Source organism: Aplidium turbinatum, chromosome 5, assembly GCF_918807975.1.
Source record: "Aplidium turbinatum chromosome 5, kaAplTurb1.1, whole genome shotgun sequence".
Taxonomy (NCBI): Eukaryota; Metazoa; Chordata; class Ascidiacea; order Aplousobranchia; family Polyclinidae; genus Aplidium; species Aplidium turbinatum.
In genome coordinates, this window is record NC_137476.1 from 6,938,914 (window position 1) to 6,953,828 (window position 14,915).

Here is a 14,915-nt window from a genome sequence, read left to right on the forward strand (position 1 = left end):
TCGCAATGCGTCGTTGATTGGGCTGTCGATGAGACGGGTGTGGGCACTGCGGCACCAGGCAGGGGCGCAGTATTCAGCAGTGGAGTGGACCAACGCCAGGGTTGCAGTGCGCAAGGTGTCAGCACCTGCACCCCAAGTTGTGCCTGCCAAACGTCTCAGCAGGGCGACGCGAGATGTCAGCTTTTTGCGTAGTGACTGTAAATGGTGACGGTATGTGAGTGACCTGTCAAGTGTAACCTCAAGGTATGTAGGCTAGGTTCTGGGCAGGGCGGCAAAATTTTGCCGTTCCTGCCCAGACTAAATGGTTGTCAATGTATCTGAATCCATATAATTTCTCAGTTTTTATAATGCCAAGAACCCTTTGCAACATTCTCACAAACTTTATCTATGTGGTGTTTCATCGTTAACTTATTATCAATATAGAATCCATGGTATTTGATTTTTTGGTGAATTTGTTTAATGTTTACTCCCAATCTAAATTTGAACATCATTGATTAGTTTTTTTTATTTGTAACAAGCATGTATTTTGTTTTTGTAAAATTTATTGATAGCCTGTTAAGTTTCATCCATCATTCGATTAGTGTCATCAGCAAATAATTTAACAGTCATTTTTGTTGAGTTAGGCAGATCGTTTGCATACCGTACAACAAAAAGTGGAGAGGTCCCAGTGTTGAACCTTGAGGTACCGGTAATCCACAGGTAACTTTTCGAGAAGTAGAAGGAACGCCATTTATAACTGTGTAATAATAATAATAATGTTAGTTTTTATATAGCGCTGTATCCATCGCAGAATGCGTTGCTCCTCAGCGCTTTACAAAGCAGACAGTGTCAATGCAGCCGTATAGAGGCGCAACTGAGTACATTATTACCCGAATCCACTCCATTACTCAGTGCCAAGCAGAAATTAGATTCAGTACCATTTTTAAAAAGTCTTTGGTATGACCCGACAAGGTATCGAACCCATGCCTACCGACTCAGAGGCGGGCGCACTAACCACTAAGCCACCGAGCCGGTAATGTGTATTGTTGACGGTTGTTGATGTAACTTTTCTTTTATAGTTTTATTTATGAGAATAGCATGGTTGATTGTATCATATAAAAATTAATGAAATGTTTGGCAACCCTGGTAACTCCTAGACCGCTACATCGGTGACCAACCATGGCCTACCGGCGCGGTAGTTTTGGAAGACATTTATTGACTTTTTGGCGGCTATGGTTGCCAGAAATTAGAGACCTGTAATATATCCGTATGTAATAGCAAGGAGAAGATTTTTCACAGCTTGAAGCTGCAGTTTTTTGTCTGACTCTCTTCAGGACCTATCATTAAAATAAAGTAATTATTTAAGATTAGGTTAGCAAACTAATCTTTGAAATAAAGGACAACATGATGAGCTTTCATAATATGTGCTCAGCTAATAGTTTTAACTTTATTGTATTTATTTTAAGTTGTATTTAGGTTTATGAACCTGCTGTTTTATGGTTGTCTAAATGTCACTGATATTCCAAAGCTTTCTATCCTGCAACAGTTGAAATGAATCTCATACTGTACAGTGTTGCTTGGCTTTTAGAAACTGTATTTGGTCAAACAATCGAGCCAGAGCAGGTATGTACCTTTTTTTTCACATCAATTTGAAAGCATAATAATTTGAAATGCTTCCATAAAGCCCTTAATAAATTGTTATGTTATTTCAGCTTGGATTTTTTGTGGGTTTGTACATTTCCTTGTCTGGGGCATATTTCTTCAAAAACAAACTCCAGTATTCCAATGTTCCTGTCGAGAGCCAACTTTATTTTGTTGGATGCTTGGGAGTATGGCTGTATTACTTTTTATGGGGGTGGTAAGTTTTGAACACTGTGTTGTGCTATAGTATTGTTGTCAGGGCTGGAAAAAATGTTTAGCTTCCCGGGAATCTGTTTTTTAGCGAAAAATTTCCCGCGGCTTACAATCACGATAATGACGTCATAATTACACCGTTTACAGTTTTCCGGCGAAAAGCCTCACGCAAAAAATATAGACGGCCATCCGTAGCTTCATAGTTCCAATAAAGAATCTTGGTATCGTATTCGTAAGCAGACATGGCGCACTGTTTGTGCCTGATGTGCCCGCTTTGATCGGAATACATTGGCCAACAACAATAGCTTAATAAATTATACGCCGCATGCTTACAAATTAGATCCACTGACTCACCGACCACCGTGTGAATGTCATGAAACAATACGACATCACGAGCCGCTTGTTACGTACTTGACAAGTTGACAATATGCTTCATGCTCCAACGGGTTGATAGTATGTGCAATGTGCATGAATAGCATAACTAATTATTAAGCGATATAGGCATATAGCACAAAAAACGGCCAGACGGCTGAATGCACAACAAGTTTCGCTGAGTGAGAACACAAGACAGGCCTCGAAGTTTGTATTCTTTTCCGGCGGTCAAGCATGTCCTACCGGACTGGCCCTTTCAACGGACATTTAATATCTCAACCGGACATATTTTTGCATGTAGATTTTGCACAAAATCACACTACAGTACTGTCTACTGTGTAGTCGTGTTTGTAGAAGAAGATTTTCTACAGCAGACAAATGTGTCTAATACCCTCCCTTCTGTGCAGAAATTATATTTCTATCACTATCAGCGTGAATAAGGTCGCCACATTCGCCTTAGCACGTGCGGAACCCAGCTGAGACTTGCTTCTCTGTGACGTTTCTTTTTAACAAACGATCAATGTTACGCAATAATCCTCATTGTTAAAATTAGAATACAGATCCTGCCGAAAAGTTCAGACAACTTTATTTCAAGGCAACATTGCAAGGCGTTGAAATGATGTAAAAATGGCTACTTTTGCCATCAGCTCGTTAACCACGCCACTCTAATGTGATCTTTAAAGCAATTGCCTTTAGCCTACTATTATTGTTTCTGCTCCGTATTTGTTCGGGTTAAACAAACAATTGTAACAATTTAAATTTAAAATATATTTTTGCTGCATTAGCTCTATTTTTGTCAAGAATTTTGCGGCGGTCATTTATGACCGACCAATGAGTCGGCTTCGGCAGACATTCGAAGTCATTTCGGAGGTCGTGTCCGCCATGACTGCCGGATATTTCGAGGCCTACAAGACGTTGGGAAAATTACTTCTGTAACCTACAAAACAACCAGTCGGTTACACAAAGAATAACGAAATGCATTAATTAACTTGACAACAAAATCAAAATTACGACGCTAAAACAACTGTTTTTGTAAATCAAAGAAACCGCAAGCAAGTTTTGCCCATGCGAAATTACTACAAATACATTACCAGGACATAAAAAATGGTGACAATTTCTTGTTGTTTGGTCTATCTACCACAGCAGACACTTTGTACATTTTCGAGCGAATGTCATTAGTAGGCCTACTAAAATGCCATAGTTTTCCTTTGAAATGTAGGTTAAGAGCTTGTTTCACGATGCTATTACACTTGCTTATGTGAGGCCCATTCCAGTGAATGAACAGCTCGTTGCTAATGTCTTTATTTTTTATTTGTGGATGTTTTTGTACCTCCGCAAACATTTCGAATTTTTTCAATTACACTTCCCGTGCTTTTTACGACGCTTTCGGGCGGACTACTGCAATATATTTGCGCAATTTTGCTAAGAACTTGTTCAGCTCTGAGGTACAAGTTGGAAATCGTAAATACGCACTACGCAGTGATACGAATCAGTGTCGGAACTGCAATGTGTCAGCAAATTACGATGACGGTTGACGGTGAATGAAAGACGTTATAGTAACGTGATTCTTACAGTCAAAATTTCCCGCGAACCGACAAATTTCCCGGGAATGTCATTCCCGGATTCCCCATTTTTTCCAGGCCTGATTGTTGTATCGATACTTTTTTGTTAACTTTGTTTTAGCTATTGGCCTTTTATTGTACCATGATAAAAATGATGCCTTGATATAAAAAGTGTTTGTCAAAAGTTTCGGTAAATAGCCTTTTTATGATTTGTCAAGTTCTCCGTTGGAGCTAGTGTTGTCACTTTTTCAGAATTTAAGAAAAAAGCTTGTTTCTATTTTCGATATATATCATATATTTAGGTTATTGTTCTAAACATTCTCTTCTATAAGTGAACACTGAACAACTTAAAAAGGTTTAAAACAAATCGTATTTGGAAATGAAAGTAAGAAAATAGAAGTCTAAGTTAATATCCTACTATTCTTTTTATAGGCTTGTTATTATTCCAGTATTTGAGGTTGTTGTTTGCTATGCTTTGACACGGACTCTGTCCATACAATCATCCAGCAGGTAAATATTTTTTCTATTTCATACGTAATGCCAGATAAGCATGCAAGCTAAGTAATAAATTAACAATTTATTGGAAAACAACTTGTAAAGTTAGACAGTTAGTTGTGAATCACTTCTTCACTTATACCATAATAAATATTGTGGGCAAATACTCTCAATGGAAATAACAGAATAATATTTGTTTTCAGATTTGTGTTTATCTTTGCAATGACATTGCTTTCCCTATGCCACCTTAGCATGGTGTACATTCAATTTAATGCATTGGGTGAAGACCACTCGGCTGATTTCACTGGGTAGGTTATGTCACAATAATTTGGGTGATTTAAACACAACATGTTAGTTTTCGTAGCAAATGTCAATAAGGTCTATCTATACTTTTTTTTTAAATCAAAATTTTCCATACCAGAGAAGCACTTCATCAATATATCTACAAGTTGAAGCATTGGTGCAATGGAAAATACGCTATTTGTTCTGCAACTGTGAGCTAATAACCGTTACTTGAGTTCATGGTTAAATTGATCAAAAGTTTTGTAATTTTGCGGTTTTGAAGTGTCTGTTTTGAACTGAACAAGGCACCTATAAGTTAACCTGTGTTAAGTGATTCACCGAAGACCAGCTTTTTAGGTTAATGGACCTTCACTTTCCTAAATTTGTTTAATTTTTAACAGACCGATTAGCAGCATTAACTTTGTAGTTTTGCTTCCATTTTCGCTTTCACACCTCTTTATAATGATTATTGTATTGTAAACCATTGTTGGTTGAAAAATGTATGCACAGATCACAAATATATAGTATAAAAATACATAAAATCGTTGAATTGTTTGCATCCTTTTGTGTTCCTTCTGTTCAAAACCTATTTGTGCTTTGTACAACAACTACAACATATCTATTGTTTGATTGAGGGAGCAAATAACAAAGGTCAAAAACGTATTTTAAAAGCTTTAGTCTACAAACTTGACACACTGTTCTGAAATTATAACTATGTAACTCTATTTAGCATCATCATTTGTCACTGTTTGAGTTATTTAGCTAGCTAATATAGGTTGGAATATACAGTAAGATCATTTATACTTTGCAGGCCCATTATGATTATAACACAACGAGTAACATCATTGGCGTTCAGCATAAAAGATGGTAAGAACTGTCAATGAAAATCAATTTTGTCAACATGAATTTCTATTGTTTTATAAATGATACTTGTATTTTTATATTGTGTTATGATTTTTGATTTGTGCAAATGTCATATATTTTTCTGACTTTTCAGGGCTCGGTTCAGACGAACTTGGAGAACATCAAAAGAAATACGCCGTCAGGTAATTTTGTCTAAAGCAACCACAAAATTGTTGAAGTGTGGCTTTTATCTTCAGCTTTACACCATCATTACACAGAACTTTTGGTTTTTGGATTATGGAATGAAAAATTTCAACTTAAACAAGTGAAATAATTCCATATTTCACCCAGCCATGATTTTCCAGGAAAATTCCTTCATTTCCTGAATACTTCGCCTATGCGTTCAACTTCCTCGGCGTCCTGTGTGGACCGTTCGCTTTTTATAATGATTTGATGCCTTGTCTGTCCAAGAAGAAGTTCAGTGAAAAGGTAAAACCTTGATATTTTAGAAGTTTCAATGACAATGCATTTGTTGTCTTTAGGACCTGTAGCCTTAGTATCAACTTTGACATTAACTGTAATATCAACATCTTTGGAATGAATTTTGTAGTATTGCGTGTCCAAAATGTTTCAATTTTCTTTCGCCTTTGTGTAAGAGAATTTTGTTTGTCTTGCATCAATCGCAAGGCAACGGCCACACTACAGTATACAGGTTTAATTTGATAATCAAGAAATAATTAAAAAAATCAAGCTTGTTTGTTTCAGGCCAAAGACGATCAAACTCCGGCTGCTCCAGTGAAGGTGAGCCAATGGTTATGAGTTTAACTATTGTTGGTTGAAAAAAAGTTGAAAAGGTTGAAAGTGTTTAGATAGTAATAACTATATTTGATATATGTATTTTGTATATGTCTATTTATTCAAAAAGTGCAACAGCTCCTCAGCGTATCAGTTGTTCGAAAAGTGGAAATTATATGGAAAAAATATCATGAACATTGGTAACATGTTATATTTTCTGCTATGTACCGAATGTGAAGCTTAGCTATTGAAATAAATTCGATAAGTTGATCAATTAATGTCACCACATTTGTGCATTCTATGTTCAAAAACCAAGGGTTTCATTTATAAGCGCCTGATTCCATTGGTGTGTGTGCTGTGGTGTACTCTTGTATTTGGCGACTAAAGCGAAGCTAAGTCCTTATGTGAATCTAGAAGTTTTGTAAATAAACTACCATCTTAGCCAGTTCAAAATCAGTCCTTTTTACATTGATCCAACGTCTACAAGCATTAAAACAATACTAAAAGGAATAATTTGTTGTCTGGGTTATTGATGAGATTATGTTCCATCCCCCAGATCGTGCTTACAAAACTTGCATTCTCGATGATTTTCATTTTTCTCTATTGGACTGGCACCAAGGCCTTACCGACCAGAAGAAATATAAGTAAGTAGCCATGATGCATCGGAAGTTTCACCGTTAAATTGAATCTTAAGTTTGCCCCAGACAGCAAAATCCGTCATTTTTACATTGATTCAACGTCTTGTAAAAATGACGGATTTTGCTGTCTGGGGCACAACGATTTATTAATAAGGTTGTTTTATCATTTTCTCTGTCAATGTCTTCGTCAGAGCATTACACGCATGCAGAGTGCAGACGTTGATAATTGATTTGATGTAAAAAGGGTTAGTTTTGCTTTCTGGTTGTGTGCGCTCTTACTAAAATGTTAATGGACGACGACCTTTAGATCAAAAGAAAGTGACTGTAATTTACCGGTTCGTTGTTTCTTGTTCATAGAGATTTACTTTTCATAGCAATTGTTTTACTTGTGTAAATACGTATTTGGGCCTTTGTAAATATTTTGATTTTATGAATAGAACACTTCGACTATTAATGTCCAATATTGGCGATTTGAAATTAAAGTTAAACTTTAACATCCCAGTGACTACTTTACCGACATTTTACGTTATTATAGCATCAGGAGATGTTTTTAAGAGATCTTTGGTTTCTAAATGCTCACGCCCTTTTGTGTTCTATCAAAAGCAACTTGTGCTTCAAACAAAAGATCCATTGTTTGATCAATGAACCGCAATGCAAAGCTACAGGCTCTTTTCATTTTGTCTAAAAGTTACTTCTTTGTTTAGATGAGGATTTCATCACAAGCTCGTCCATCTCGTACAGGATCCTCTATCTTTATGTTTCGTTATTCATTGCCAGAGCGAAGTTCTATGGCGCGTGGTTGTTCGGTAAGGTTTATTCATTTTTATGAAATCGATCAAGTCAGAAAACGAGACTCTTTTTACGTTGATCTTCAGACGTTAAATCAATGTAAAGAGGGTCTGATTTACTGAGTGGGTGGTTCCACAGTTGTCAAGAGTCAAACAAAAAAGCAAACCAATCATGATAACGTTCGCTGCAGAGTGTTTTCCCCGAAACTGAAAATCTGTTTTGAAGTTTATAGATTCTCCGCACCCTTGTGAAAGGTTTGAATTGCCGCTTTTCACATACCGTGTCCGCTTTAAGCACACGGTTAGTCAATGCCAACAACAATGCCAGCAAACCATCACCTGAGTGAGATCATTTTAAACAATGCGCGAAACTTTGATCATTCCTCAAGAGTGACATTTTTACGTCTGTTCTACGTTTGATGACGTTGTGTGGGCTAGTGGTTGAAGTTGTAGTCATCTGTAAACCTAGCAGCAAGACGACATGCAAACAAAATAGTTAGTTCTTCACGTGACCCGTGCTGTAATCCAATCCGTACAGTAGCAAATGCAGATAAGCAGATAATTTTCATGGTAGGGTTTGGATTTCATATCGACGCTCGCACTCTGACCCAGACAACAAAATTGTCTGCAGACGTTGAATCAATGTAAAATGGTATATTTTTTGTCTGAGGAGGTAGTTAAATTGTAGTTGTTTGCTGTTTTCACGGCTGAAAGGAAAATAAGTCCAAAAACAAACGCAATTCCTCTGAACTATCATGCTATCGTGGATCAACGGCTTCGTATCAGAAGTCATGCTTTGAAGGCAACGTCTCAGCAAATCACTTCATTTTTACGTCGCACAGACGTTGAATCAATGTAAAATTGAACTACTATGCTGGCTTGGTACCAGCAGTGTATTATGAGAACACAATTTTACATTGTTTTAAACTAGCCTACAGTGATCAGCATAATGGGTAAGCAGTAAGCACGCAAGTTAGCTTGACAGGCCACCTGCGTATTTCAAATGCAACACCAACAAAGACGATTAGCACTGGCGGCATTCTTCATCAGCTATATTAATTGAGACTGGAGAGAATGCGATTCCTTTGTGTATGTCGTCACTCAGTCGGCGAATCAGACCTTTGCAGATGTTGAATCAATGTCACAAACGACTGATTTGCTGGTAAGGCCACCATGCAAACTTTATTATTGACTCCTTTGATCAAGCAAGCTGCCTTTTCTCAACAGCATTGCTTTTTTTCGGAGTTCCAAATTCTTTATTAAAACCTGTAATAAGAACAAAGGTGTGGCTTTTTAGCGTTCTGTTGGACAGACCTTTGTTGTTGATCATAGTCAAATGTTTGTAACAATTGACATGACAAGTGTTCTTCTGTGATTGTGCGTAACGTAAAGTGACGTTCAGTTACGTATTTTCTTCATTTGAACAGCGGACGCCGTCCACAATGGCGCCGGTGTCGGCTACAACGGGCGCGATCACGCTGGAGAAGCCCGGTGGGATTTGGTTTCCAACGTTCATATCTTCAACATTGAGGTAAGGAAGCTTCTTTGGCTGCTCTGCTAGATGACTTAAGCAGCCAGCAAATCACGTTAAATCTATGTAGAAAGGACTGAATTGCTGCGTTGGTTGAAAACTGAAGTTGGATTTTATCTGCTGACCTGTGCATGACTGACTGACTCTTTTCATAAATCATGAACTGACTGTTGAATATCAATATAAAATGTTACAAATCATCAAAGCCTGACAGGCAGAAAAAGGGTTATTTATTTTTTAACATGTTTCTTGAAATATGATATTGAAAGCTTGGTAAAAAATGCTAAACACTCGTTGTACGTCGAAGCTCTACTTTTCTCTGCACTTGTAAATTTCATTTTTGTTATAAAAGACTCCATCCTCTTACATTCAACTTGCTACACTGTATTGGTGTCTAGTTAGTTACACGTTGGGTAACTTTACACTTGATTGTCCAAGCCTGCTTAAGTGCTTAACATCCCTCATCCCAATCATCAAGCTTGATACAGCGTTATCATTAACCGATATTATGTTTGCTTTGCAGTTTGCCACCGGGTTGAAATCTTACATCGACAATTGGAACATCGCCACCGTTAAGTGGATCAGACAGTAAGTCTAATCCGTCACTTTTGCATTGATTCGACGTCTGATTCTGAAGTGTTTAATGTTGCAGTTACAGATTTTTGTGATTGCTCACTTAAGAAGTGTTCGATCAAGCTGCAATTGATTATATTTTAACTGAAAAAAAATAAATATAACAAAAAACTATTCCTACCGAGCACCTATTTAGACAGCAAAATCCGTCAATTTCATGTTGATTCAAAGTCTGTAGACGTTGGATCAATGTAAAAATGACGTATTTTGTTCTTTGGGTATGGACTGAACTTGCGGAATGGCCCGTTTCGGTGAGTCCGATTTGGTGAGTCCGATTCGGTGAGTCCGATTCGGTGAGTCCGATCCCTTAACGGGGGATTTTTTCAATTTTTTTTTAAAATTATCCGGTACCGTAGCCTAATTATCATTGCCGTTTTAGGGTTAGGGGTTAGAGGTTAGGAACTCACCGAATCAGACTCACCGAATCGGACTCACCGAATAGTAGCAGACCCCTGAACTTGTGCATGGCTTGCAATAATTTTAATAAATCTCAGTTCGGTTGATACAAAGTGACACAAGAATTAAAGGAAAACCACTGACATTACCCGCGTTCCCAGTGATGTAAAGCAAATGTATTCACATGAACATCATTACGTTAACCGAGATATTTTATTCAACAGCGTATCCTACGACCGCCTCCACCCGAACCACCGAACACTAGCCAGCTTTCTGCTGTCTGCATTATGGCACGGGTTCTTCCCCGGCTACTACGTCATGTTTCTCACCTGCCACGGGTTCTTGCTTGTCCAACGTAAGGTGAGCTGGGTTGCGCTATATTTACGTTTGTGTGATCTTTGATATCGTTGAAACAACATCATTTGTATCATTGCTAAGTAAGATTTGTCGATTTGGAAAGCAACGGGAAATCATTATAGCTTTTATCGGAAATTTTATCCCTGCCACATCAGGGTCCGATCCGCCAAATAGCCCTGGGAGAGGGAGGGGGCGATTTCAAGGAAACACATTGATGTGTAGGTCCGCATTAATCCGACCTTGCAAAGTACACGGGAATAAGTTACTTTTTCGTGTTTTAGGGGGAGGATTGCCCCCTCCCGGATCTGCTAATGTGCCGCATCCAATCAACCAATCAATTAACTAGCTTAAGTTTTCATCGCCGGTCATTGTTATTTCTTTATTTCGGCTGACCTAACCGTTTAAAGAATTCCAATTTCTATTAAGTTAGTGTTAATAGAACTGATTAGGAAATGTCAGAAAAAGTACAACAGTGTTAAACAATTGATTCATATAAAGGTTTAACAATTACCGGTATTGTATTAAGCACGAAGTATAATTTTTCCCAAACACTTGCTGTTTGAATCCATTGCAAATGTTGGCCAGTGTAGGCCAGATCAAGACGACCCAAACAGCTGTCCGCTGCTTGCTAGCTACGAATATGCAAGCTTGTGTACTGAAGACATTGCGTCACTGTGTAAACTACGCCATGGTTTTGCTTCAATGGTTGCAGTTATTTTCCCCTCAGCAGCTTGGCATGAGTAATATGAGATTTCTTGCGAATGAATTTACGTTTTTTTTTGAAAAATATGCTTTTAAAATTTGCAACCTGAGTAAGAGTTCAAAAATTTCTATAATCCTGTATTTGCGCAAGCTTCGTCTTAAATTCGTCGTAGATTCGTCGTAGATTCGTCGTAAAATCGTCTCTGGCTTTTAGTAACCTTTGTAATTCCAATCATTCTATTTATAGCGAGCAAACTGGCGATATGTTGACGTATTGAGCCTGACTTGAAGTAATCTTCTATATCGGAATGAAATATAATACGCTCCAAGCGTTCTGTTTGTCTACGTTGCTAAGCGCACAAATCGATTTGTGGTCTGCGCAAGTCCAAACGCTGTATAAAGTCATCATTGTTTATTTCCGTATCATAAAGCAAAGCGATTTAATTTGTGAAAGCGAAGTCTTTTCATAGAAACAGGATACATAGCAGATCTTCCAGTCAGAGTTATTTCAAATTTGTCCACCAACCAGGCTCGACGCGTCATTCGACCGATCTTCCAGACCACAACCGCTCGTCGCTATATTTACGACATCGCCACTTGCTTGGCTACCCAGCTGCTCATCTCCTACTCTGCTCTGTCTTTCATTGTACTGGAATGGACCGGTTCAATCCAGTTTTACAAGTAAGGCTGATTTGTAGAAGAACGTTGCTGGCCTGGTGACTTCTGCGGCAACACTTTGATTGACAGCTCCGTGTAGTGTATAACTTCATGTAGTCATTTGATGTCCACATAGCATTGTTCACAAGAACGATTATAAAGTTTGCCTGCTCACTCTTGTGTGCTGCAAATTTGCTTGGTTGTATGCCTCACAGCCTATCTATAAATGTCAAGTCCATCAACGTGCATTTTAATTGCGGTACTCAATGAACGGTATTTATGTTCAAGCAGCAAAATTGTAATAGAAAGCTATGCTTTGAATCCCGTCTCCGTCGCAGAGGTGCATAAGAATGTTACGCTGTCCCAACGGCTAGTTGGAATTTGTTCCATAAAGCCGATTCGTTAACCCAGGGGTGTGCAACGTGCGGCCCGCGGGCCAATTGTGGCCCGCGAAGAAAAATTGTGCGGCCCCCCAACATCTGCCAATTTTGAATTGTGTGCAGCTCGTGCAACGTGTTTATAATTTAGTTTAGTCTGGCATGTGTGAACAATTCATTGTGGAGTGGATTATTGTAGATTTCGCATCTTCTGTTAACCATTTTAGAAATCTCCCACCGGCCACCGCTAATCCATTGTATTTAATTATTTGGAATATACAAATGTATGGTCACATAAAAGGCATTGTGAACAAATTACGACTTTGGAAAGCTCACGTACTGACAGGAAATCTTTTCCACTTTCCAACTTTGAGAGACTATGGAATGCATCCTGAGAAGAAAACTAAATTTGGAGACCAACTTGAAAAATTGTTGAATGAATTTTTGGCTCCTTTCAAGGACTTGAAATCTCATGAACATTTGTTTGGTATATTCACTTCGCCATTCAACACAGATATTAACAAAGCACCAGCAGATATAATTTGGACTGATTGATCTTCAAGAGAAAACGGATTTGAAAGCAAAGTATTTAGAAATGAATCTTGGCAATTTTTGCCGAAAACATCTCAACCAAGATGACTTTCCACATTTCAAAAAATCCATAGCTTCAAAAATGGCTCTTTTTGGCTCAACGTATTTGTGCGACCAAATTTTGCTAAAACGGGCGTCATGAAATCTCCCTATCGATAGGTTCTGACAGACGAACACTTGGAAAATGGACTTCAAATTGCCAGCACTTCCATTAAAGTAAATTTGGAAAAATCCGTCGGGAAAATAAGCCAGCTGCAAACTTCTCACTGAACTCGTTTAAAGACGGTGTGACGATAAATTTAAATAGCAGTTTTCTTCAGAAATTTAGGCTATGTGTCTTAACTTATTATTTCTGCAAGGAGATAACTCCTCATAATGCCATAAGAATAATATGAATAACAAAAAAACTACTTGTTTGTGCCTGCAACTACTAGAAATCATATGTTAAATAAACGTGCGGCCCGCGGTTTCACCCAGTTATTTATATCTGGCCCTCCTGTAATAAATGTTGCACACCCCTGCGTTAACCCGTTTGGTTAGAGCTTATATAATTTAAGAGGACCGCCATTGAACCAAAGATCTTTGATGATCCAGCTTTGCATATCCTAGCTAGAAAATCAGTCCTTTTTCAGTTGTTTTCAGACGTTGAATCAATGTAAAAATAGACTGACTTCCTAGCTGAAGTCATGTCATGCACATTCCCAAACTGACCACCCTACTTCTTTCCAGATCGGTCTGGTTCGTCGGTCACGCCATCGGCATATTCCTATACTTAGTCATACCCAACCGCAAATCCAATAAGTCGACTTCCCCAAACGAAAATGGAGCTTCGAGCATTTCATCTCCAGTCGAAGCAGTGAACCATGACTTCACTAAACATTCAGTCATGCGTGAAGAGAATGGACACCGTCACTTGAGGCATCGTTGAGTTTCTTGCAAAAGTTCTCTTCAGTTAAAAATTCGGTCAAGTTGATGCAATCAACGTAGCTTTCCGGCGGTGTTCAGTAGCCTAGAGCTTTATAAAATCTTGTTATCGAAGGTATGCCTATATTCTGTAACGTGGGTGCGAGTTGTTATATGTTTTTTCTAATCAAGTTCTACGATTGTTCATGTTTTTCACAATTAAAAAGTAATATTTTCTATTTTATAATAAAAGTAATTTGCGTTCTTCTGGTGACTATTTACTAGGTTACCTCCTGATGTTAAAGATGATAACTAGCTTTTGTATTTCCGACGTTTCGTCAGTCAGCACGACTGACTTTATCAAGGTGGCTAAAACAGGTTAACACAACCTGTTCAGCAACGATGGCACAACACAACACAAAAACGTTGTGTTGTGCCATCGTTGCTGAACAGGTTGTGTTAACCTGTTTTAGCCACCTTGATAAAGTCAGTCGTGCTGACTGACGAAACGTCGGAAATACAAAAGCTAGTTATCATCTTTAACATCAGGAGGTAACCTAGTAAATAGTCACCAGAAGAACGCAAATTACTTTTATTATAAAATGCCTGGTGAACAGTCTCTCTCTGTTTTTATTTTCTATTTTGATAAAATTATTTCCATCTATCACTATCTTGTTGTTTCATATATTGATCCGCCTCTTCACGAATCCAGTGGAAGTAATTCCACGATAACCAACGTCGCTTTCCGATTGATTCCCAGCCAACAAATCACTTCTTTTCTACATTGATCCAACGCTTGCCGTGAATCTGGAGTGGTAAAAAGATAGACCCTTGGGCCCAGATGCTCACACGACGACGACGAACGCTTGCACACGTTGAATCAATGTAAAAAAAGGACTGAATTGCCGGGTGAGATATCAATTCGACCAGTCCATGATGACTTAACAAGCGGCATCCGCAGTGTCACCCAGTTGTACGATGCACCACTATGTTATTGAATTTCGTAGACCTTTATGATTATGCAACTATTCTATCAATGTTTACGTCTTCCGTCCATCGTAACTCTTATTTCTTGTTCTGTTTTCGCAAATGAATGGTAAACACCAGAATGCGGTGATCGTAATTAATATCGAGTTGTAAACCGTGAGACTTTTTCACTT

At 38.3% G+C, this 14,915-nt stretch overlaps 1 protein-coding gene across 1 annotated transcript; it reads left to right on the plus strand.

The window, feature by feature from the left end:
• The first annotated feature begins 587 nt into the window (after positions 1-587).
• Positions 588-14,081, plus strand: LOC145771301 (membrane-bound glycerophospholipid O-acyltransferase 1-like). Its single transcript, XM_082583043.1, has 16 exons — positions 588-699; positions 1,456-1,602; positions 1,692-1,837; positions 4,200-4,277; positions 4,466-4,570; positions 5,356-5,411; positions 5,542-5,590; positions 5,753-5,876; positions 6,153-6,188; positions 6,739-6,826; positions 7,525-7,626; positions 9,036-9,139; positions 9,663-9,727; positions 10,393-10,528; positions 11,757-11,908; positions 13,582-14,081. The coding sequence occupies exons 2-16, from the start codon at positions 1,531-1,533 to the stop codon at positions 13,778-13,780; spliced, it is 1,512 nt and encodes a 503-aa protein (XP_082439169.1). The 5' UTR covers positions 588-699; positions 1,456-1,530; the 3' UTR covers positions 13,781-14,081.
• The last annotated feature ends 834 nt before the right edge of the window (positions 14,082-14,915 follow it).